Genomic DNA, 25,148 nt, shown 5'->3' with positions numbered 1-25,148 from the left:
CTTTCTAAGCAATGCTACAGAGTGTGGATTTTATCCCAAATAAGATAGGGAGAAGTGCCCTCCTCTTCCTCTAAATTACTCACATAAAGGTAAGAGGGGGAAAAAGAGAAATCAAAGGAAGGAAAGAAAATGAAGAGAAAGATAAAAATAAGTAAGCTTTGTTAAACTAAAACATCCAAGTGAAGAAGGTTTTCACCCAAAGCCTGGCTTCAAAGACTAACTACAAAATGACCGGCAAAAATAGACTTCAAAAGACACAACAAAATATACATCACAGTGGCAAGAATCCAATACATAAATACAATCAATTTGTTTCCTCATTAAAAGCCTTCATGAAGAAAATGATTTAATACAAGTGCTAAAGCTACTGACACAGATTAATTGAAAGATAACAGAATTCTAATTAAAGACAATATTATTTCACTCATTCACTAAAACAAAATTTGGACAAATATATAAAGACAGAATCTAGAAAGCATCCTTCTATGGTAACCACTCTTAAGAGCTACAGTGAATTGCCGAAATTAAAAAAACAACAACTCCTATCCTTAAGTGTACATTTTCTTCCAATTAAGGACTGAGATGCATACAAAAATTCAGAAATCATCTTAAAATTGTTGCATAGTTTGGCCCTCAACTTGACTTTTTTCTAATTGTACAAGAGTCTGTACTAAAATATCATTCTTCCCCATTTATTTCTTGGTACAAGGCCTATAGCAGTCACAGTTAAACCCTTATATGAGATACTCAGTTATCCAAATCATGAAAGTAGGAAACTGGATTAGAGCTAAAGGCTAACGACTATGTGACCAGTTCTACTGCTGTATCAATACAGGTCAAGGGTCACCAGCAGTTCAGCCACAACAACCAGTCAATCTCAGGACTTACCTGACCCATCCTGGGGCCAGGACTTCTGGTTCTGTCCCACATCAAGGGATTCCCCAGCATCAAAAATGTCTCCAGATGTTTCCAGGCCATGCGGAAGCACTTAAGACAGCAGGCAAACATCAGGACAAGGAAAGAACCAAGACTATTTATTCTGACCATATCTCCATCCCTCATCCTAGAAGCTAATTAGGTTGAAATGTTGTCAGCTACTGGCTGGCCCTAAGCCGGGCTGGGAAGATCTTCCTGTCAATCAAACCCAGTCATACTGGGACTCTCCTAACCACTCAAACCAACAGCCTACTCATACTTCCCAGTCAAATCCTTCTGCCTTTGTTCCCTCTCACTGTTAAAATTCAGTTTAAAACCAAAATAGCTACTTATCTAAACAAAAATGGTATCTTCTAATAAAGATTTCTACACCTACTTGTCTGATTTTAAGAATCTCCTGGAACCCTAAATGAAACACAAATTCCCCAGGGTCCACACCAGACCTAGTAAATTAGCATGCCCAGGTTAGTGACCTAAAAGTCTGTGTTTTTAACAAGATCCCCAGGTAGTTCATATGATGGGGCAAGTTTGTAGAACACCATTAAGGACATGGGTATTTCATAAATGGTTGCCTGTTAAGGGAATTATAAACAGGCAGCCCCTAGTTCAAGTATAGACTGTATTCCAAAATTCACTTCCATTGTTTGGATCTGGAAATGCATTTTCCTAATGAAACAAAGTGATAGATAGTGTTAAATTTTCTGCATCTTCTTTAAAAAAAATTAAATCTTGTTTACAAATGTGAAATATAGTAAATACAATCTTTAATTTACCAACCAACCACATTTCAAAAGCTGAAGCACAATGTTGGCCATTTAGAGTGTATTTTCCCACTGACATAAAGGAAAAGTGGTTATATTATCTGGTTATCCATAAAAGCTTGTGAAGCTCATAATAAACCAAAGGCACCTATGGAATCAAGGATATAAATATGAGCTCAAAGCAAGAAATACTGGGAAGAAAGAAACATCTGTCTTCCTTTTCTGGGCATGCACAGAGAATAAACATAGGCACCCTTTGAGAGTCTTATTCCTCTTCTCTCCCTTTGCAAGCATCCTCTGCCTCCCAGAGGCCTCAGCCCAGGAACCAAAGACTCATATGATATCCATAATTCCCTACTAAAGCATTAGCTTACCCATCCCTGTCCCATGCTTTACTCTCTGCAGTCATGTACCTCTTCTCCACAAATCCAGTAAAAATTCCCATTTCCAGGATTTGATTCCATCTTATCTTTTCAGCTATGTATCTCATTACTTCCTTATACCTAATCAACAGAATTATCCTTTGGTTCCCAACCATGGCTAAACTTTTATCTCCTCTGTTTCTTTGTACATGCTATTTTTGTGTGCAATACATCTGACCAAAAATCCATCCCTTTCAAACCCAAGACCAAGCCATGATGACATTTCATCCATGAAGATTTCTTATTTCTGTATCTTTTTTATCTTTCTCATTAGGTTGTACATTTCTTGGGAATATCTATTGGGTATCTACAATGTAACATGCCTTGTATTAAGCACTTTTATATCCATAACAACAATCCTACAAGGTGGGTGTATTGTATAATTATTCAGTTTATCTGGTTCAAAAACAACAAGTTATAGGAGGACTGAAAACTGTCATATAATCACCACAAAAATGCTTTGCACATAGTAGATGCTCAATAAATATTTGGTGCATGAATGAAGTAGCATTATTCACTTATGAAGAAATCAAGCCTCAGTAAGAGTGCTGGCCAATCATCCCGCCTTGGTTCAAATCCCAGTTCCAAACCCTAACAGCTGTATAAACTTGAGCAAGTTCTCTGAACCTCAGTATTCTCATCTGCTAGCTGGGGATTATTAACAGTATTCACCTCACACCTGTTGTGAGGGATAAATGAGAAAATGTGTATAAAGTCCTCCAACACTGGGCCTGGCACATGGTAATTGTGTGATGAATGTTAGCTGTGACTGTAACTCTTCAGTGCAGAGGCAAGAGTTTCTAAAGCCCTCATTCTTTCTGAAGAAAAGGATCCTCTGTTAACTTTTTAACCTTCAGTGTACCTAGCACTGTGTGTTGCCTATAACATAGGTTCAACAAACTTATCGAATTTCCACAGCACAATCATCTTAACCAAAAGTCAGAAGAAAACCATTCAATAGGGCTAGTGCACATCAAAGTACTCTGGCATGTAGAGTTTGAATGATTTTTAATTTCTTTTTATCTATTTGTATTTTCTAAATCTCTACAGTGAACGTGTAAATCTTAAATCACTGATATCAGAGCCCTTATCCCTCCAAGGAAATTTATATTTGTGAAAGAGGACTATGCGCCTAAACGAATCTCTAAATGGTGAAAATCCAGGTATGCAACAAATTGAAACCAAACATTTCAGACTAACTAGAGAAGATACCCATGCATGGTGGGCTCTGTGCTAGCTCTGTTCATAAGTCTGGCCGCTTACTGGCCCAAGAACTTCTTGAAAAATAGGGATATATCTTCTCTGACACTTGATCACCTGGCATTGTGCCCAATAAAGAGTAAACAAATAGCCAATACATATTTGTTAAGTAAATTAACTGCTTCCGGCTTGTAATCCTCACCCTTGCTTTTAGTTAATTCCATTTCTCTCCATGACCAACATGAAAATCAATCACGGTGACTGATGTTTTGAGAAGGAGGAAGTGAATGGTTTACTCAAGCACCATCACTTTGGAAAGCTAGTCTCACAAATAAAAATGTTTCACTAAATAGCCACACAGAGTGTAGATAATCCTTTTCTAATGAGGGATTCATCCTGTGTCAGTTCAGTGCAGCTCAAAAAGATAAAATCTAAGAAACGGAAGTTGTTCCTTGTCAACAATTAGATACATCATCTAATGAAGACCTTGAGAATGAACTTCCTTTATTTAAAAAAAAAACTTATTTTAGAAAAGTCATCATAAATTACTAAAAGGAGTGCTGTATTTCATATGGCTCAAAAATAATCTTACTTTTGTGTGTGCACGCATGCATTACAGAGTTAAAAAAAAAACAACCCTCCAAATACATCTATTTATTTGAACAGAAGTGACCCAAGGCTACAATTAAAGCCCAGTTTCCTCTGTCCACATCTCTTTTCCCTGCAATGCCAACTCCTTTCCCACCTGGAAAGAAATACTCTTTGGTTTTTAAATTCCTGCTTCTTTTTGTTCCCTGCCTCTTTGTAAAACAGGAAAGGTTCTGATATCAGTGATTTAAGATTTACACATTCACTGTAGAGATTTAGAAAAGACAAATAGACAAAAAGGAGAAATTAAAAATCATTCAAATTCTACATGCCAGAAGTTACTATCATTAACATTTTGGTGTATTTTTTCAGACATGTCTCTGAAAAAAAAAAAACAATTAAACCATTTCTTCATGTATAGTATATCATATCATTCCATATCCATATATCTTCTTCTATAGCACAAATGATTAAATTATCTTCTTTTTTATATCTACCCTTTTAACAGAATGGAGGAGCAGAATAAACTGGAACAGGGAGAAGCCTGAAGCAGAGAATCAGAAAAGAGAATTGTGCAAAGCTCTGAGTAAGACTTCATGAGAGCTAAAATTTAGCCAGTGAGAAGATAGATTTAGAATGAAGAATCAATAGGCTTGTTGATGGTTTGGGGAATAAAGAAAGAGGAGTCAGGAGTGACTTCCAGGATTCTACCTAGCAGGTCAGGACCTAGTGAAAGCAGAAATAGACTTTAGGCATAAGCAGAATATCAAAATAATGAGTTCACTTCCGGACACTCAGTCAGATATGATTCTTCTGGCTACAAAATAACAGAAAATCTGACTGGCAGAGGCTTAAGCAAATACAAGTTTATTTTTCTTTCAAAACAAAGAGTCTGAAGACTGGTGACTCTATGCATGATGCAGGGTCCCAACAACAGCATGAAGGACCTAGGCTCTTCCGTTATTTCTGCTCTAACACCTTAGAGCAGAGTTATGTCTTACAGTGGCTACTGCATTTCAGTGCTTTATTTTGGCCTCCCAAGCATAAGATTTGGAGAAGGAAATGGCAACCCACTCCAGTATTCTTGCCTGGAGAATCCCATGGATGGAGGAGACTGGTAGGCTATAGTCCACGGGGTCGCAAAGACTCAGACACAACTGAACGACTTCACTTCCTTTTCTTAAGCATAAGGTCGTCATGTGAGAAGCTATCAGAAGTCTTCTCACGTTTCTTTGGCCAAAACTGTATCTTATGCAAACTCTAGACCAACCACTGGAAAAACAGAATGGCTTTCAGATCATGAGTCCTTCCGTGGGAAGGTGGGATGCTGTTGTCTAGGAAGAATGGAGGGTGGCTGCTGGGGAGGCATATAGCAGGGTCTGTCCCAGCTCGGCAAGTTTGAGGTATCTATAAGATAATCTATAAGATACCCAAAAGGAGCTGTCCAATATGCTGTATAGTGCCTTGGAGAGAGAACTGCAGTTGAGCTGCAGAACTAGGAGTCATCCATGTTCTAGGGAAGCTATAGAGTTAGGGGGCACGCATACAACTGCTTACAGAGAATGTGATGAGAAAGAGGCAAGCCCAAGAAATAGCAGTGAAGAGGGCAGGGTAGAAAAACAAGCCCAAGCCAAAGCCTAAACTAAGAGTATAAGTACAGGAAGAAGGAAAACCAGGAGAGACTATTATCATGGGGACCAACAGAGGGAGAGAGTTTTTATTTGCTTGTTTGTTTTTACTTTTTGAGGAAAAGGAAGCTATTAATATCGTTACATGCTGCAGATACACCAAATGAGACAAGGATTGAACAGTGTCACCCGGATGATGCAATCAGCAAGTTACTGGTACTTTGGCAAGAATAACTTGATAGGAGCAGAGATTAGATTGTAGGGGACTGAAATGGCTAGCCTAGGCTTCTATTTCAAGAAGGGTGTATATTAAAAAAAGAGAGAGATAGAGATACAGGACAGTAGCCAGAGAGGGATCACTGTGTAGGATGTAATGTTTTTCTTAATATTAGGAAGGATTTGAGCATATTTATATGATGAACAGAGAGATGTAGTCAGGAGGGAAAAGCTAAAGTTGAGAGAGAAGGTCTCTGGGAGGCAGTGGTTACAGCAGAGTGTAGATGACAACTGTGAGTCAAAGCCTCAGTCCTCAAATAGCATGAGGGGAGACTCTGAACTCAAACGATGACAGAGAATTGTAAAGCCATGTAGGCAAATCTCAAAAGGGAAGAGGTTTGGCAAAAGATTGAATAGTAAAAATCTAGAAATGACAAGCAAGGAGCATGAAGGATGCCAACAGCACTTCTGGAAAATGAGCAAGTTCTATTTAAGATAGCTGCAAGCAAAACAGTATCCTGAAGAAGAGTCATGTTTTACGTGGGCAGGGATGCAGAAAAGAGGTTGAGGATATCGTGGAGTTTGATTATACTAGAACATGGATTCTAGGAAACACAGGGGGAAGGATTAGAAAAGAAGTCCTCAAGAAATATGAAAGATGGTGGAAACAAGGAAGTGCAAAGCTTTATAGGAAAGATGATAACCAAAGGCAGAGGGCTTATGATGGATCATGTCTGGACTAACTGGCATCCACACTCCAACAGAACTCCAACACATGGGCAGCAGCCCTGTAACCTTATGCCACAGAATATTAGAGAAATGTCATCAGAGGAGATGTTTAAAGAGATGGATGCCATCTTTACAAACGGCTCTGTAACTCCTAATGCTCAATAAAAAGAATGTGTTCTATCTTTGGACAAGAATATATGGGGCTGGCTACTGAATAGTAAATTTCAAAATATAGAGGATCTCTTGTTCTAATGTTTAGCCAAGGACCAGATAACACATTTATAACAGTTTCTCCCTCATTCAACTCACATTATTGAGCTCATATCATATGCCAGTACTGTGATAGATTATTTTTCAAAAAATGAACATCCATGTGATTAAGGAGTTTATAATCTCCATAAGTATGTCTTCCGAGTTCTAAGAAACTGAATTTAAAATGGACTTAAAAGTATGTGGTAGAACAGTGATACTCAAACGTTTATGTGCATACAAATAACCTTGGGATCTTATTAACATGCAGGTTCTGATTCAGTGGGTCTGATTCAATGGAGCCTGAGATTCTGCATTTTTAACAACTTTCCAGGTGATGTTGATGTTGCTGGTCCATGAGTCACTCTTGAGCATCAAGAAGCTAGGACTCTATATTTCTTGCTTTGCCTTTTCTATTTACACGGACCTATAAGGTCCTAAATTTTTTCCCCTTTTCCTTTTTAACTCTCTTACCCATCTGTTCTTTCTAATAAAAAGAGAGGTTAGGGTAGAAAAACTTACAAAAAGCTTGCTCTTCTATTAGCTACAAAAGCAACTATTAGCTATACAGACCGCTGTCGTGAACTTGTCAACCATCTATCTCATGTGATTACATACTTTTGTGGAATCCCTACTATTTCAAACAGGGCACCTAGATATTCAGTAAAAGAATAAACAGACTGGGAGCAGCAATTAATTCTAGTTATGCCATATGGCAGTATAGAACACTGGCTGGAACCTGAAAACTCAATTTCACAAGAGTTTTACTTATTCTGAATTTTAATCATTATAGGATCAGCAAACATATGTCTACCAACTTGCTCCATTTACACAAAATTTTAAAGAATAATCACACTGCATACTCAAAAATGATTGGTTTTTCCCAAATGGACTTAAAATTTCTCTTCTACTGGATTCTCAAAATCAAGTAGCTGCTGACAGCTCCAGTTTAATTTCTCTTTCAAACAAAATCTTCAAACAGTACTTTTAACAAATAGTATTGTTTGCTTTCTTACCATCTTCATCATCAGTTCACAGTGTGATTTTGCACAAGTATAATTTTCTCTGGTTCTGGATTCCTCATCTTTGGGGCTGGCTCAGCTGCTGACCCTCCTTGTCCCTGTGAACTCCCCTCCATCATGCCTGTCACTGCTGAGACACCCATCCCACCACATTCTCTCCATTTCAACTCTCTCCAGAATGGAGACATTATCATTTCTAACACATACTCCATCGCCTGTCCTATTAGAGCTAAGATTCTTTCATCTCCTGTACATCTCATAATTTCAAGATAAGGACAGAAAAATCAGTTCTTTTTCTGTGAACTTTTGTCTCTGGTGCTTGAGAGACTATCCTGATATTCCCTGAACATGTTTTAGTGATAACATTTACTGCACCAGGGCCAAAATGATTTTCTGCCACTTTCAATTCTAGTTCAATAAAAGAATAAGAGCTTTGTTTCTAACCTCTGTCATTTTTAATACCATAAAATGATTTTAAAAATGTAAAATTGAGTTCCATTTCCTACTGGACTACCAATCTCATATTAGCTTTCCTTTTATCAAATTTATGAGGAAAGTCAGAAATTGCCTTTCCTTAAAAAAGATCAAAATCTCAGGATCTCCTGGGCAGAATGCTTGAATTGAATTTGAGCTCTCAATAATTGCTGGCCTGGAAGTCTTAAAGAAGTATAAAAGTTAGATACTTAAAGTTAGTTATGTCAGAAATAACAAACTGAAGGATTATCCCTTAGACTACTATCGTCTGAAATAATAAGGTTATTCTTAGAAAATTATAATCCTAAAAATACCACAGACATAGTTATTACATTTCCAACTTGAGGAAGTCTATGGTTTTCTGAAACCACAGTATGAATGAAATCTATGGTTTCTGAACTGCAAAGTGAAACAAATGTTTTTTGCAACATCATATTACGAAATGTTTCAGATATGCATAAAAGGTAAATGAATACCATATATGTGTATACTCATAATCTAGATGCTATGATTCACATTTTGTTACATCTGCTTTGTCACTTATCCATCCATCTAGCAGATGTTGCTAGACTCTAGATGCATATATAATTAACTAAACTTCAATATTTATTACAGTTCCTTTAAACCAATAAGCTTTTGAAAGATGCCAATTCTTTTTTAAAATAATGGCTTGCTTAAGTAAACTGTGCAACCAATTAGAAATCCTACATTCTAAATCCTAATCTTTTATTAATGCTCTTACTTTGAGTAATGTCACATATCTTAGTTTTATCATCAACAAAAAAACAAAGGTTCTTGGTAGATATGATAGGAGGTCTTGATTATCAAATCGTAAAATGAACATTGTGGTTACGGCAGAATCCAGAAAAGAGAGACACTCCCTTAATATAACTGAGAAATAGCTAATTGGAAATTATGTGGGCATAAAGTTTTCTATAAATTATAATAACTCAACAAGTCTCACAAACTCAAGAGGGAGCTTGAGGGTGAGCATTTAATCATAACGCATAAGCGTCACTGTATATCTATGATAAAACAAATTGATTATTGAAGACTGAGTCACTCCAAGTGGGAATTTCATAACAAGGCACTAGCACAAAACTGGAATTTTCTTGGCTTTGTGAAGCCGTAGCTGGTTTATAAACTCCTTATTAATTAAGTACAGTAAGCACTGCCACAGAGATAGCTGCCCCTTCCTTTATGAACTGTTTATTTCCCTACACTGATTTTTTTTTTTCTTTTAGAAGATTGGCCTGGAAGGGGGATTCTTTGAAGCCTGAAGAATCAAAGCTGCTGCAAAGCACTGCTGAGAGTTTCAAAAGAATTATGAAGAAACTACATTGGACCTGAGGCGATAGGCTGAGATCTCCCTAAACAGGTCAGCAGTTGGTCTGCAAAATATTCCCATTGCCAAGGAGGCGGTGACATCTTGTGTAAATCAAAAACTAAAACCCTGAGATATCTCATTTCCATTTTAAATGCATGGGGGTTAAATATGGATATCTAGCACTTGAGAAGTTCCTGTGGGATTGATTTTTTTTCCTGTCGTTTCCGAGCCCTTTGCTGGGTGAGATAAGAAGGACCGCATTTCATTATCAACCCTGCTAGTGCTGCACTTCAGGGAGACTAGATGAGGCTACACAGTGGAGAGAAGATCCGGCTTCCAAAGAAGAAATGATTCACATGTTGTGATTATAAAAACCCACTTTAGGCCCAACTCATTTTCAACAGAATCATGAAATAAAATGAGATCCCAAGGAAATGAAATTTCCTGCATCATTTTGCAAATTAAAAAAAAAGAAAAATCACAGTGATACCATAAAAAAAATCAAATTTTTGAGGTTTCAAGGTTTGGTTCGTAATGTTTGCATTCTTGTAACATTTGAAAAAACAATCCCAAATAACATTTTGGGGGAGGCAACTGAAAAAGAAAACACAAAATCATGGTTAGGCGAATCTTCTATTGAATCAGACAATGTTACAGAAAAAACATCAGAACAAAGACTTTGAATTCTGAGAGCTGACCCAGTGCTCTTGCATTTCTCTCCCCTTTGCTCTAATTTCAGTATAACACAGGAAGTGGATACAGGATGGATCTATATCAGAAATAAGAGAAAACTAGCAAATTAGAGATAACCACAACCAGGAGGGCCTCATGCCACAAGTTTCTGGAGATCCACAAATAGATGAATACAAAGAGGCTTTTTTCCCCCCACTGGCTTTCTATAAGCACAAAAAATAGCACACATTGGGACAAAAGATTAGATCCAGATCAAGTGAGATTTAAAATCATGGCCAAAGTAAACATTGGTAAAATGAAGACAGTAATTTCATATAAAGGATCTTTTCACACAATGTATGAATTAAGAGCCCCCATTTATAGACAAATAGAAAAGCTTCTAGTATTAAAAAATTGATACTGAGGATTTTCTGAGATCTTCCAAGACAAATCCATTTCAAGTAGAAAATAGGAATGTGCCCAAGTAAAAATGATGGCTATAATTCTATCAGAAGTAAAGCAAATTCAGAGACCTAACTATAGGACTAAATAGTAGTGCTCAGCTTATTCTAATGGGTCAGTCCAACCTGAAGGCAAGCTCAGTTATCTGCCTGCTTCCCAGGTTTCATTTCAAAAGTCCTTTCACTCTTGATAGAAAATGTTATTTTGTTTCATGAGCTCAGTACTGGGAATGTTTAATAAAAATGTTTGAAAAAAACAAGATTGAAAAAAACCCACTTACTAAAAAGTTACTGTACATCAAAATTACTCATATAAAATATTTATTTTATGGGATGACCAAAGGGAGAGGCTTCTATCTACTAACACCACCAAAATAGCCCAGTGTAAAAGAAAACAAAAATGAATCAATTTAATCTTATAGCTGGTACCAAATCCAAGACACCTACTCAAGTGAAAGAATAAACAAAATAATCATCATCATAAAATTAAAAAAGAGTCATACAGTTCCAGGTTGCTTTGAAAGTATAGGAAACTTTCTATGAAAGAACATATAATAAAATGATCTTCCTTTCCAGGTTAAGCCAAGAGACCAATAGCAAGTAATATTGTATCAGTTTCACCTGTAAACCATTTCAGACTAAAAGAGCAACAAAAATAACCCTTTACTACTCCCAGTAAGTATATCTCCAAAAATCTTTAACACAATTGTGAAATCTCAACATATACTCACTAAATAACAGAAAACTAGTACAGGGATTTAGCATATAATTGATAACTTGAGAGCCGTGAAGTTATAAGTTTTTGTTTGCTTTCTTGGTTAAGGGTGAGAAACAGAGATAGGACTGGAAAAGGAAGAAATGAATTTTTAAACTTCAAGATGTGGTCAAATTACTGCTATGAGTTTGAAGACTTTTCAGAGCTCTTTAAACTTAGATTGCACTAGTACCTACTACCTTTTTTATTTCTGCATTGACACTGAAACTTCAGTGAAAGTAGCAAAGTGAACAGAAAGAGAAGATATGAACAAATATCTAAACTTGTAACACAAATGTACCAACAACACATTTCACATTTCTTCTCTTGATAAGCACACTTCATCTGAATGTTTTTGGTTTGGGAATTTTAAGCTCCATAACCAGCATTTAGGAAAAGTAACATTCTCCATGTAATTAATGGTGATAATATTGACAGCATATCACTTTGAAAATCTTGCTCTCAAGAGTTACATTGGACTAACTTCTTGTCTTTCCTCCTATAATACAAAGACACAAGAACAATATATTCTTAAACTAAATTCTGTTTTAAAGCTAAATCCATGGTAAGATGACAAGAAAAACAAAGTTCCCAAAGAGAACTGGAATTATTTTTATGATATTTGTACTAACATATCATGTTTCATGCAGAGCTATATGCTAACCACCCACAATGAGACATGTTCAAGATATTCTTTCAGTCTGTACTTTAAAAGCACTGGTTTTGTGGGATTTGTGCCATAATCCTGTTATATAAAGTTATTTCTTTATTTCTTTCCATTTCAATATGCTATTAATCTACCTGTCTCTTTTTGGAACTCCTTTAAGTTTCACAAAAGAAAACAATACTCCAAGTTTGTTTCCACTGGCTCTAGACTTCACTTCCAACAGTGAGCATAAATGACTAGCTGTTCCAAAATGAGCCATGGAGAATTTATCCCTACCTCAGTAATAAAAATTTTCTATTTTCTTCACCCTTTTCCCCATTCTCAATGCATTCTTGCTGTCAGATGGCCTCCCCTGAATCAAACTTAAGAAATGCTCAACTGTTTCTGCAAATGCGTAAGAATGCCATCAAACGTCTGAGTATAGATCAAGCATGTTTCATTCCAGGTGTCTCACAGCTGGCGCTGGTCCTGCAGTGACCACCGCAATAAAACAGGAGGAGCCTCTGCCTGGCTTTCATCCTAATCATTCTCTAAAGAGCTTGCTGAAAACTTGGACTCAGAATGTGAAAGCTGTTAGTTTTAGGGAGAAGGTTTAAATGAGGAGGCAGTTTGAAGAAGAGCCATGAACATCACAGCTCAGGACATCAAATACCACAACAGGACTTCGTTTCCTTGGAATTATGCAAAGTGCCATCCGTTTTTTATTTTGTCTTATATGGAAAACATTATCCTTCATTGGTAACACTCTTAAGCCAAAAAGACCCTATAAAGACAGAAATACAGATATGATTTTCAGTCTGGGAAGACAGAAAAGCTACTTGTACTGAAAAACAGATGAGCACTTGGAGGACATCCATGACTCAACACAACTATCATTTTCTGGGGTCAGTCACTCTAGGCAATCGAAAGGTGGCAAACAGCACATAACAGCTGTGATGGAGTCAGATGCTTTAATTTACAGCGAGTCCACAGTCATGGCAAACAGCACTGAATTCTGAGCCACCATAAAAATTATGGCCAAGCCCCTAGAGTTTACCAGGAATCAGTATTTTCCCATCACTCCACTCTATTCTCAAGCAGCACAGTGTTGAGGAGATAATTAAAGGAATTAAAGCAAGGACACAACAAAGATAGAATGGAAAGTTTTGGTGGGGGGGAGTATATGTATATATGGCATTTATATTTATCTAGTGTCTTTCCCAGATTATCCTGCTAGAGATTTCTTACCCACCTTTGGCCCTAATGTGCCAAGTTAGTAGTTTTAGACAGATTCCTACCTCCCCCACAAATTTACCAACCCCCTAAAGTTGTATTGCTTTAATATGACTCAAGATAAAACTTTTAAAGTGGCTTTCATTAATTCTTTTGATGTTACTTGGCCATTTTCCATACACATGTAGCTCTCAAGTTTGATGATTCCCAAATTTCCTTTCATACTCAGCCTCTGGGAGAGATACAACTTCCACGCAAAAAAAAGTAAATGTGATTGGCATTGTACAAGCTTTCAGTGTTCTCAAAGCAACTGCTACCAATACATATAAGTACATAACATCAACCAGCCATACATGGGGCCATACACACAATGTGGCTGAAAAAGAAGATTCAGTGAGACAAGGGTTACATTATGGGATGATGATTGAATGGGTAAATTTCAGACAATTTCAAACAGCTTGCCAAAGGAAATCCTCATTTTTCCATTTTCTTGTATAGTATCTAATTTCTGGCTCCTCATTTCCTCCTGATCTGATAATTATGAAATTCTAAATAAAGTGTCATCTTTCCTACAACAAATCAATGAACAGAAAGCTCCCATCAACAATGCAGATGTTTCCTAAAACCTCTGCTGATTATTTCCTGAATATCTATCCCACAAACCACACAGCAAGTCCTTTGAGAACAAGGAACCCTCTCTACCTCATAATAAATACAACTTCTATGTCTGTGTGCATGGGTGTGTGTGTATGAGTGTGTGTATTCACTTAAAAAAGAGAACTAAGAAGTAATAAGTAAATGATAACAGTGAGATAACAGTGAGTCACCACAAAATCACCTTTTATTATCAATTTCAGATTGAAATTCAGTCCTTTCCAGTGCTACACTGCAAATAAGGGGAAAGGAGAATTTCTACTTATTGTATATTTGTCTCCATAGATGAAATAAAATTATTTTTACATTCCTTACCACAGATTTATACCATTAACACCACCACATACACAATTATATTTTGGGCATCTCTCTCCCTATGCTTGCTGGCTCAGATGGTCTGTCTGCAATGCAGGAGACCCAGGTTCAATCCCTGGGTTGGTAAGATCCCCTGGAGAAGGAAATGGCAGCCCATTCCAGTATTCTTGCCTAGAAAATCCCATGGACGGCAGAGCCTGGTAGGCTACCGTCCATGGGGTCGCAAAGAGTCAGACATGACTGAGCAACTTCACTTTCACTCCCTATAATACAGTTTAAAATAATTCCATCTTTGTTCCTCATGCCATCCTTATAATAATCTCATAATACAAAGATCAACTTTGTATTAAAAAATAAAAAATTCTTTAAGTTACTAACTGAGCCTTCAGATACACAACTAAGCCTAAACTTCTCCACTAATAAAGTATAGGGAAGTTTGTTTTAAACACTCTTCCAACCTACCAAAAATTACAGATATTCTCACTTTTGCAAAAAGCTCTCATCTTTTGCATTCTGTTTGTTTCAATTATTCAGGGCAACCCAGGCTGATAATTACACAGTCCCCAGTTGCTGAGTAAAAGTGATGCTTAATTAGCCAGCAGGAAAGATCGATTAAGATCCAGCAGGGCATCTTGTGAAGTTCTCTCACATTCCTGGAGGGAATATATTCTGGCCGTGCCCTTCGAAAGGATAAAACTCCTTGCTTCTAAAGAGTTTCAATGACGTTTCTAAATGATAAGATCTGTCTGCTACACAAATGAAATCCCAGGTATAACACTGCTGATGCTTTTCCTTTACTAAGAGTACACAGTTCAAACGTTTCAAATCGCATTGCCTCCAAGCCAAAAAAGACTTAAGATTGTACTCACTTATCCCCAACTCTCATTCAGTTACCACAGTTCAAACAAGCAGTGGTTGGGGAATACACTGTAATGGAAATTTTTAATTTCTCCCTCCATCAAGCAAGTGTATGCATCTGTCAGGTGCTCACATTCTGAAAGGCACAAACTGGGTGAGGGCCTTTAATTAAAAAAAGAAACTTAATGAGCATGATATTCCAATCAGCCTGAGATTAAGACATTTTAATAGGAAGAGAGAATCAACTGGATAAGTCTAGTTTAAGTTTTCTATTCGGGAAGGAGATGAGGATATAAAATCAGGACCAAAAGTCATAATGGAAATTATCTCATACTGCTTAACATCCTCTCTTTCAGTAATTTGGACAAGCATAAATATTTAGCTTTTCACCCATTTTGCAAAAGTGTCCAATAAAGACTAACATAACAATCCAAAGCTAAAAGCAGAATAACTTTTTTAACATACATAATTATCAAAATATTTCCATTGTGGTAAACTAACTACCCTAAATATGCCTGCCTACCCTCAATGCACCTCAGTAAACATTTAAAAGCCTCTACCAAGTATAAAGAACTATAATAAGTGTGTCTTGCTTTGATAATTTATATACAATTAAAGTAGATTTTGCTGATTATAAATTGCTTTAAACTTTATGAAGAAGAATAATGGAACCGGTTTATACAAACCTAGCTTTGATTTGCTGCAAGCCCCGTAGAATATGGTCTCTGTTGTCCTTTGCACCAGCACTGAGGTTCTCATTCCGCAAACCTTCACCCAGGAACTCTTCAGTATCTAAAGGAAAAGGAAAGCTGATCAACAGAAAAGAAAAAGTACCAAGAGAGAAGGAAGAAAATCTGGAGGATTAACAAATGGGTATAATTTTCTCTTTAAAAACTTTAAAGTTGCAGAGTAAGGTGATTGTAAGTAATGCCATAGAAGAGTATACTTATGTATATTTCACTCTAGTGCCTGTAATATGAAACTGTACTAGATATACTATCAAGATAATGTTACAAATTTATACAGTTGGGTTACATAAGCATATTAAAATTTTGTTTTACATTCTCACCACTCAACAACACCAAACAAAAAATCCTACATAGCCACAACTAGGACTTTTGATGGGGTATAAAGTTCTGAAAATAAAAATTTCACTAAGGACCGCCATTAAATTCCAAGACATATGTCATATCTATTGCATATGTCATTTAATAGGTTCCTCCAAGTTCCTCTGAAGGCTAAAGGATGAAAAGTTGAATTCAAAGGTAAAAATAAATGCTATCCAAAATTAAATTAATGCTTTTGAACTGCGGTGTTGGAGAAGACTCTTGAGAGTCCCTTGGACTGCAAGGAGATCCAACCAGTCCATTCTGAAGAAGATCAGCCCTGGGTGTTCTTTGGAAGGAATGATGCTAAAGCTGAAACTCCAGTACTTTGGCCACCTCATGTGAAGAGTTGACTCATTGGAAAAGACTCTGATGCTGGGAGGGATTGGGGGCAGAAGGAAAAGGGGACGACCGAGGATGAGATGGCTGGATGGCATCACCGACTTGATGGACATGAGTTTGAGTGAACTCCGAGAGTTGGTGATGGACAGGGAGGCCTGGCGTGCTGCGATGCATGGGGTCACAAAGAGTCAGACACAACTGAGTGACTGGACTGAACTGAATATGCCATATTAATAGGATAAAGGACAAAGACCATGTGATTGTCTCAATAGATGCAGAAAAAGCATTCGACAAAATTCAACAGCACTTTATGATAAAACAAACAAACAAAAACACTCAACAAACTGGAAATAGAAGGAAACTTCCTTAGCCTCATAATGATCACCTACAAAAACCCACTAACATCATACTTAATGATAGGTGAAAATCAACATACAGACCCCTCCCTTTTAAAATAAAGTCAGGGTGCCAGAAAAGGGAGCTCTAAGGCCCTACCCACCGATGTCAATTGCAGACCCCACTGGAAGAGATATATCACTATATCTCCAACAGGAAGGAGGTTGCTACTTTACTACAACAGGAGGAAGGAAAAAATTTCTCCTTGTCCTGCAAGAGTCTGGTCAATGAAAGACTGTTAACAATAACTCAGTCAACAAGAAGCCATTACACTTGGAACTTCCAGTTTTCTCCAATGGTCTCCGTTTATAACAGCTCCTGCCAGTTCCTTCTTCTCCTCTACAAAAGAAAGTTCCTCTCTTTTGTTTTCTGGGCTTGCCTGTGGATAACCATGATTGCACGTCCTTAATTGCAAGTCATTGCTGTTCCCAAATAAACCATTTTGCAGGTAAAATAACTGTTTGTTTTACTATTTTAGGTCAACAAATGAAAGGCTGAATACTTTCCCCCTGTTCCTAAAGATCAGAAACAAGACAAGCTATCTGCTCTTACCACTTATATTCAACATTGCACTGGTGCTAGACAGGGAAAATATGCAAAAAATGAAATTAAAAGAGTCTAGGTTAAAAAGAAAGAAGTAAAACTATCTCTACATGCAGATGATATAATCTTGTACATAGAAAACCCTAAGGAATCCACTGACAACTATTAGAACTAAAAAATGAGTTCAATAAGTTTGCAGGATACAAGATTAATATTAAAAATCAGCTGTATTTCTATACAGTAGCAATGAACAAGCCAAAATTAAATTAGGAAAATTCCATTTAAAATAATATAAAACAGAATTAATATTGAAGAATAAATTTAACAAGAGAAGGATAACACTTAAACTCTGAAAACTACAAAATATTATTGAAAGAAATGAAAGACCTTAAATTAAAGGAAGAAAATAAATGGGAAGACATCCCATGTTTACATATGAGACTTATGGCTATTAATATGGGAATATTTCCATATTGATCTAAATAGTCAATGCAATCTCTATTAAAATCTCAGTTGGATTTTTTGCAGAAACTGACAAACTAATCCTATAATTCATTTGGAAATTTGAGGTACCCAGAATAGTTAAAACAATTTTGAAAAAGGAGGACAACTTTCCCATTTTCTGATTTCAAAACTTACTACAAAGCTACAGTAATCAAGACAATATAGTATTGGTATAAAATCAAACACACAGATCAAAGGAACAGAATTGGGAATTTAGAAGTAAACCCTCACATTTATATTCAATAAATTTTTGACAAGGATGATAAGATAATGCAATGGAAAAATTGTTTTTTAATAAATGGTGCTGGAACAATTAAATATCCACATGTAAAGAAATGAAATTGAACCCCTACCTCATACAATATACAAAAATTAACTCAAAATGGATCATAGACCCAAACACAAAAGCTAAAACTATAAAACTATTAGAAGAAAATAGGCACAAATCCTTGTAACCTTGGATTAGATAATAGTTTCTTAGATATGATGCCAAAAGAACAAGCAACCAAAGAAACAAATTGGACATCAAAATTAAAACTATTGTGGTTCAAAGGATGCTATCAAGAAAGTGAGAAAATTTTTGCAAATCATGTATCTAATAGGAGACTTATATACAGAATATATAAAAAGCTCTTACAATTCAATAATAAAAACACAAATAACCTGATTTTAAAACAAAGAACCTAAATAGACATTTATCCACAGAAGATATACAAATGACTAATAAACACATGAAAAGATGCTTAACATCAGTTGTTATCAGGAAAACAATCAATACCACACTGAGGTACCAATTTCACATGGCTACTGTCAAGAAGATGGACAAAAATGAGTGCTGTTGAAGATGGAGAGAAATTAGGATCCTTATACATTGCTAGTGGGAATGTAAAATGGTGTTGTTACTTTGTGAAAGTCTGGCAGTTCCCCGAAAAGCTAAAAAGAGAGTTGCCCACCAATTCCACTACTAGGTATATACACAAGAGAAATGAAAACAAGTGTTCAAATAAAAACTTGTACACAAATGTTCATAGCAGCATTATTCTTAACAGCCAATAAGTGGATAAATACTAACATCCATCAACTGATGAACAGATAAACAAAATGTGGCAGCAATAAAAAAGGAAATGCTGATACATGCCACAATACAAATAAATCTCTGAAATCATAATTTCATCCATTAAAGGAAACCAGAAGCAAGGGTCACATATAGTATAATTTCATTTACATGAAACATACAGAATGGGCAAAAATCTATAGGAATAGGAAGTAGATAAGCAAATGCCTAGGGCTGTGGAAGAGAGGGATGCAGATTGAAGAATGAAGGCTAAGAGGGTTCAAGTTTTCTTTGGAAGGTGAGGAAAAATGTTCTAAACAACTCTGTGAATACCATACTAGAAGCCATTGGACTGTACCCTTTAAATGGATAGGTTTTATGGTATAAGAACTACATCTCAATGAAGCTGTTAAAAAAGATAGAGTGCCTGATGAACTATGGAATGAGGTTGTACAGGAGACAGGGACCAAGAGCATCCCCATGGAACAGAAATGTGAAAAAGCAAAATGGCTGTCTGAGGAGGCCTTACAAATAGCTGTGAAAAGAAGAGAGGCGAAAAGCAAAGGAGAAAAGGAAAGATATAAGCATCTAGATGCAGAGTTCCAAAGAATAGCAAGAAGAGATAAGAAAGCCTTCTTCAGCCATCAGTGCAAAGAAATAGAGGAAAACAACAGAATGGGAAAGACTAGAGATCTCTTCAAGAAAATTAGAGATGCCAAGAGAACATTTCATGCAAAGATGGGCTCAATAAAGGACAGAAATGGTATGGACCTAACAGAAGCAGAAGATATTAAGAAGAGGTGGCAAGAATACACAGAAGAACTGTACAAAAAAGATCTTCATGACCCAGATAATCACAATGGTGTGATCACTCATCTAGAGCCAGACATCCTGGAATGTGAAGTTAAGTGGGCCTTAGAAAGCATCACTACGAACAAAGCTAGTGGAGGCGATGGAATTCCAGTTGAGCTGTTTCAAATCCTGAAAGATGATGCTGTGAAAGTGCTGCACTCAATATGCCAGCAAATTTGGACAACTCAGCAGTGGCCACAGGACTGGAAAAGGTCAGTCTTCATTCCAATCCCAAAGAAAGGAGATGCCAAAGAATGCTCAAACTACCGCACAATTGCACTCATCTCACATGCTAGTAAAGTAATGCTTAAAATTCTCCAAGCCATCAGCAATACGTGAACCGTGAACTTCCTGATGTTCAAGCTGGTTTTAGAAAAGGCAGAGGAACCAGAGATCAAATTGCCAACATCCACTGGATCATTGAAAAAGCAAGAGAGTTCCAGAAAAACATCTATTTCTGCTTTATTGACTATGCCAAAGCCTTTGACTGTGTGGATCACAATAAACTGTGGAAAATTCTGAAAGAGATGGGAATACCAGATCACCTGACGTGCCTCTTGAGAAATGCGTATGTAGGTCAGGAAGCAGGAGTTAGAACTGGACATGGAACAACAGACTGGTTTCAAATAAGAAAAGGAGTATGACAAGGCTGTATATTGTCACTCTGCTTATTTAACTTACATGCTGAGTACATCATGAGAAACGCTGGACTGGAAGAAACACAAGATGGAATCAAGATTGCCGGGAGAAATACCAGTAACCTCAGATATGCAGATGACACCACCTTTATGGCAGAAAGTGAAGAGGAACTAAAAAGCCTCTTGATGAAAGTGAAAGTGGAGAGTGAAAAAGTTGGCTTAAAGCTCAACATTCAGAAAACGAAGATCATGGCATCCGGTCCCATCACTTCATGGGAAATAGATGGGGAAACAGTGGAAACAGTGTCAGACTTCATTTTGGTGGGCTCCAAAATCACTGCAGATGGTGACTGCAGCCATGAAATTAAAAGACGCTTACTCCTTGGAAGAAAAGTTATGACCAACCTAGATAGCATATTCAAAAGCAGAGACATTACTTTGCCAACTAAGGTCCGTCTAGTCAAAGCTATGGTTTTTCCAGTGGCCATGTATGGATGTGAGAGTTGGACTGTGAAGAAAGCTGAGCGCCGAAGCATTGATGCTTTTTAACTGTGCTGTTGGAGAAGACTCTTGAGAGTCCCTTGGACTGCAAGGAGATCCAACCAGTCCATTCTGAAGGAGATCAGCCCTGAGATTCCTTTGGAGGGAATGATGCTGAAGCTGAAACTCCAGTACTTTGGCCACCTCATGTGAAGAGTTGACTCATTGTAAAAGACTCTGATGTTGGGAGGGATTGGGGGCAGGAGGAGAAGGGGACGACAGAGGATGAGATGCCTGGATGGCATCACTGACTGGATGGACGTGAGTCTGAGTGAACTCTGGGAGTTGGTGATGGACAGGGAGGCCTGGTGTGCTGCAATTCATGGGGTCGCAAAGAGTCGGACACAACTAAGTGACTGAATTGAACTGAACTGAACTGAATGTAATAAGTGTAATAATGTGTTTCTCTGGTTGCCCAGATGGTAAAGAAACCACCTACAATGTGAGAGACCTGGGTTCAATCCCTGTGTTGGGAAGATCCCCTGGAGGAGGGCATGGCAATCCACTCCAGTATTCTTGCCTGGAGAATCCCCATGGACAGAGGTGCTTTGGCAGGCTACAGTCATGGAGTCACAAAGAGTTGGGCACTACTGAGCAACTCAGCACAGCACAATGTGAACAAAAAATTTAAAGAGGAAAAAAAAATTTTTAATATTCAATGTAATAAAACAGAAAAATATAATGTAGCAAATAATAAACTCATAAAATGATATATAACTGATGACAATAATTGTGAAAAGTTAGAGTCCTCTATTAAAAACAAGCTATAAGGATATATTGCATACCATGGGGAATATAGCCTATGTTTTATAATAAGTATAAATTGAGAATAATCTATAAAATTTTTTAATCACTATGTTGTACACTTGAAACTAATATAATATTGTAAGTCAACTATACTTCAATTAAAAAAGAAAAAAGTTAACAGAAACAAGTGAAAAAGAAAAGTAAAGAAATTCTATGTAAAAAGATACAGTTAATTTGTTTACTGTTTAAAAGATATTCACCTGAAATAAAGTGAGACTGAAATTAAGATAGGTGTGCAAAATGTCCTAAACAAATTTTCTTAAAAAGCAAGAACAGCAATAATTCATATCAAAGTAGAACACAAACAAACCAACAGAGTCATTTTATTTTATATAAAGTACAATCCATAATAGAAATGACCTGTTAATGTGCTAAATAGAATAGCACAAAAATATATACAGTGAAAAATTCGAGATAAAAATATATAATTATAGAGGGCAGTTATGTCCAATAGAAATAAAATTTCACACTTAATTTAAAATTTTCTAGTAGCCTCATTTCAAAAGATAGCCCCAAAAGAGACAAAATTAATTTTAGCAATATTTATTTTATTTAACTCAATAGATACAAAATATTATGATTTGGGGCTTCCCTGGTGGCTCACTGGTAAAGAATTTAACTGCCAATGCTGGAGACATGAGTTGTATCCCTGATCCGGGAAGATTCCACATGCTATGGAGCAACTAAACCCGTGCACCACAACTATTGAGTCTGTGCTTTAGTCTGGGAACTGCAACTACTAAGCCCATCTGTCGCAACTACTGAAGCCCAAGCACCCTAGAGCTCGTGCTCCTCTATTGCTCCTCTTCTATTAGAAGCAACAACAGAAACAATGAGAAGCCTGCATATACCATAACTAGGGAGTAGCCTCTGCTTGCCACAACTAGAGAAAAGCCTATGCAGCAATGAAGATCCAGCACAGGCAAAAGTAAATAAATAAATTTATTTTTTTAAACCAAAATAGTATGATTTCAATATGTAATGAACAAAAAATAATTATTGAGCTATTTTACCTGTTTTTGTATTATATTTTCAAAACCTATGTTAATTTTACACTTAACAACACATATCAGTTCAGACTACTCACATTCAAATGCTCATATTTATGAAAATTAATTAAGCACTGGATTACCAAAAAATCAATAATTTCTTAAAAACTGAAAATTAGAAAGATCTATTTTATGATGAAAACAAAATAAAACAAGAACTTAACATTTAAAAGAGTAAAAAAATCTCTCCATACTTAAGACATTTGAAAACACATGCACACATACATTGTGGGTCATAGAGGAAACTCAAAACTATAATTACCATCTATTAAGAAAATAGCCTGTGTAAAATATTATGAAATATAACCAGCATTGTACAGTGCTCTCTTATTTATAGACCTTTATAGACCTCAATATTTCCAATATTAGATAAGAAAGGATGAAAAGAAATACATGAAGCAACAAATTCAAAAAATCAGAAAAGAGCAATAAACCAGCCTATGGAAAGCAGGAGAAAGAAAACAATAAAGATAAAAACTGAATGAAAAAGTTAGAACAGTGGTTGTCTAACAGTGCTCTCTGGAGTCATGAGCATCTGATAACAAAGAGGACACTAATAGATGGAGAAATATACCATGTTCATGGATCAGAAGAATCACTATAGTGAAAATGAATATACTACCCAAAGCAATCTATAGATTCAGTGCAATCCCTATCAAGCTACCAATGGTATTTTTCACAGAGCTAGAACAAATAATTTCACAATTTGTATGGAAATACAAAAAACCTCGAATAGCCAAAGCAATCTTGAGAAAGAAGAATGGAACTGGAGGAATCAACTTGCCTGACTTCAGGCTCTACTATAAAGCCACAGTCATCAAGATAGTATGGTACTGGCACAAAGACAGAAATATAGATCAATGGAACAAAATAGAAAGCCCAGAGATAAATCCATGCACCTATGGACACCTTATCTTTGACAAAGGAGGCAAGAATATATAATGGAGAAAAGACAATCTCTTTAACAAGTGGTGCTGGGAAAACTGGTCAACCACTTGTAAAAAAATGAAACTAGAACACTTTCTAACACCATACACAAAAATAAACTCAAAATGGATTAAAGATCTAAACATAAGACCAGAAACTATAAAACTCTTAGAGGAGAACACAGGCAAAACACTCTCCGACATAGATCACAGCAGGATCCTCTATGACCCACCTCCCAGAATATTGGAAATAAAAGCAAAAATAAACAAATGGGACCTAAATAAAATTAAAAGCTTCTGCACAGCAAAGGAAACTATAAGCAAGGTGAAAAGACAGCCTTCAGAATGGGAGAAAATAATAGCAAATGAAGCAACTGACAAAGAACTAATCTCAAAAATATACAAGCAACACCTGCAGCACAGTTCCAGAAAAATAAATGACCCAATCAAAAAATGGGCCAAAGAACTAAACAGACATTTCTCCAAAGAAGACATATGGATGGCTAACAAACACATGAAAAGATACTCAACATCACTCATTATCAGAGAAATGCAAATCAAAATCACAATGAGGTACCATCTCACGCCAGTCAGAATGGCTGCTATCCAAAAGTCTACAAGCAATAAATGCTGGAGAGGGTGTGGAGAAAAGGGAACGCTCTTACACTGTTGGTGGGAATGCAAACTAGTACAGCCACTATGGAGAACAGTGTGGAGATTCCTTAAAAAACTGGAAATAGAACTGCCTTATGACCCAGCAATCCCACTACTGGGCATACACACTGAGGAAACCAGAATTGAAAGAGACACGTGTACCCCAATGTTCATCGCAGCACTGTTTATAATAGCCAGGACATGGAAGCAACCGAGGTATCCATCAGCAGATGAATGGATAAGGAAGCTGTGGTACATACACACAATGGAGTATTACTCAGCCATTAAAAAGAATACATTTGAATCAGTTCTAATGAGGTGGATGAAACTGGAGCCTATTATACAGAGTGAAGTAGCCAGAAAGAAAAACACCAATACAGTATACTAACACATATATGTGGAATTTAGAAAGATGGTAACAATAACCCTGTAAGCGAGACAGCAAGAGACACAGATGTATAGAACAGTCTTTTGGACTCTGTGGGAGAGGGAGAGGGTGGGATGATTTGGGAGAATGGCATTGAAACATGTATAATATCATATAAGAAATGAATCACCAGTCCAGGTTTGATGCAGGATACAGGATGCTTGG

At 36.7% G+C, this 25,148-nt stretch overlaps 1 protein-coding gene across 1 annotated transcript in view; it reads right to left on the bottom strand.

Moving 5' to 3' along the window:
* SKAP1 (src kinase associated phosphoprotein 1) overlaps window positions 1-25,148 on the bottom strand; it is a 301,408-nt gene that overhangs the window by 236,643 nt on the left and 39,617 nt on the right. The window contains exon 2 of the mRNA XM_018064939.1: window positions 15,832-15,937. Within this exon, the coding sequence (XP_017920428.1) occupies window positions 15,832-15,937 (106 nt within the window). The remainder of the gene's footprint in view (window positions 1-15,831; window positions 15,938-25,148) is intronic.

This window comes from Capra hircus, chromosome 19 (genome assembly GCF_001704415.2).
Source record: "Capra hircus breed San Clemente chromosome 19, ASM170441v1, whole genome shotgun sequence".
Taxonomy (NCBI): Eukaryota; Metazoa; Chordata; class Mammalia; order Artiodactyla; family Bovidae; genus Capra; species Capra hircus.
Note: the sequence above shows the minus strand (reverse complement) of the source record. Positions and strands in the feature narration are given on the sequence as shown.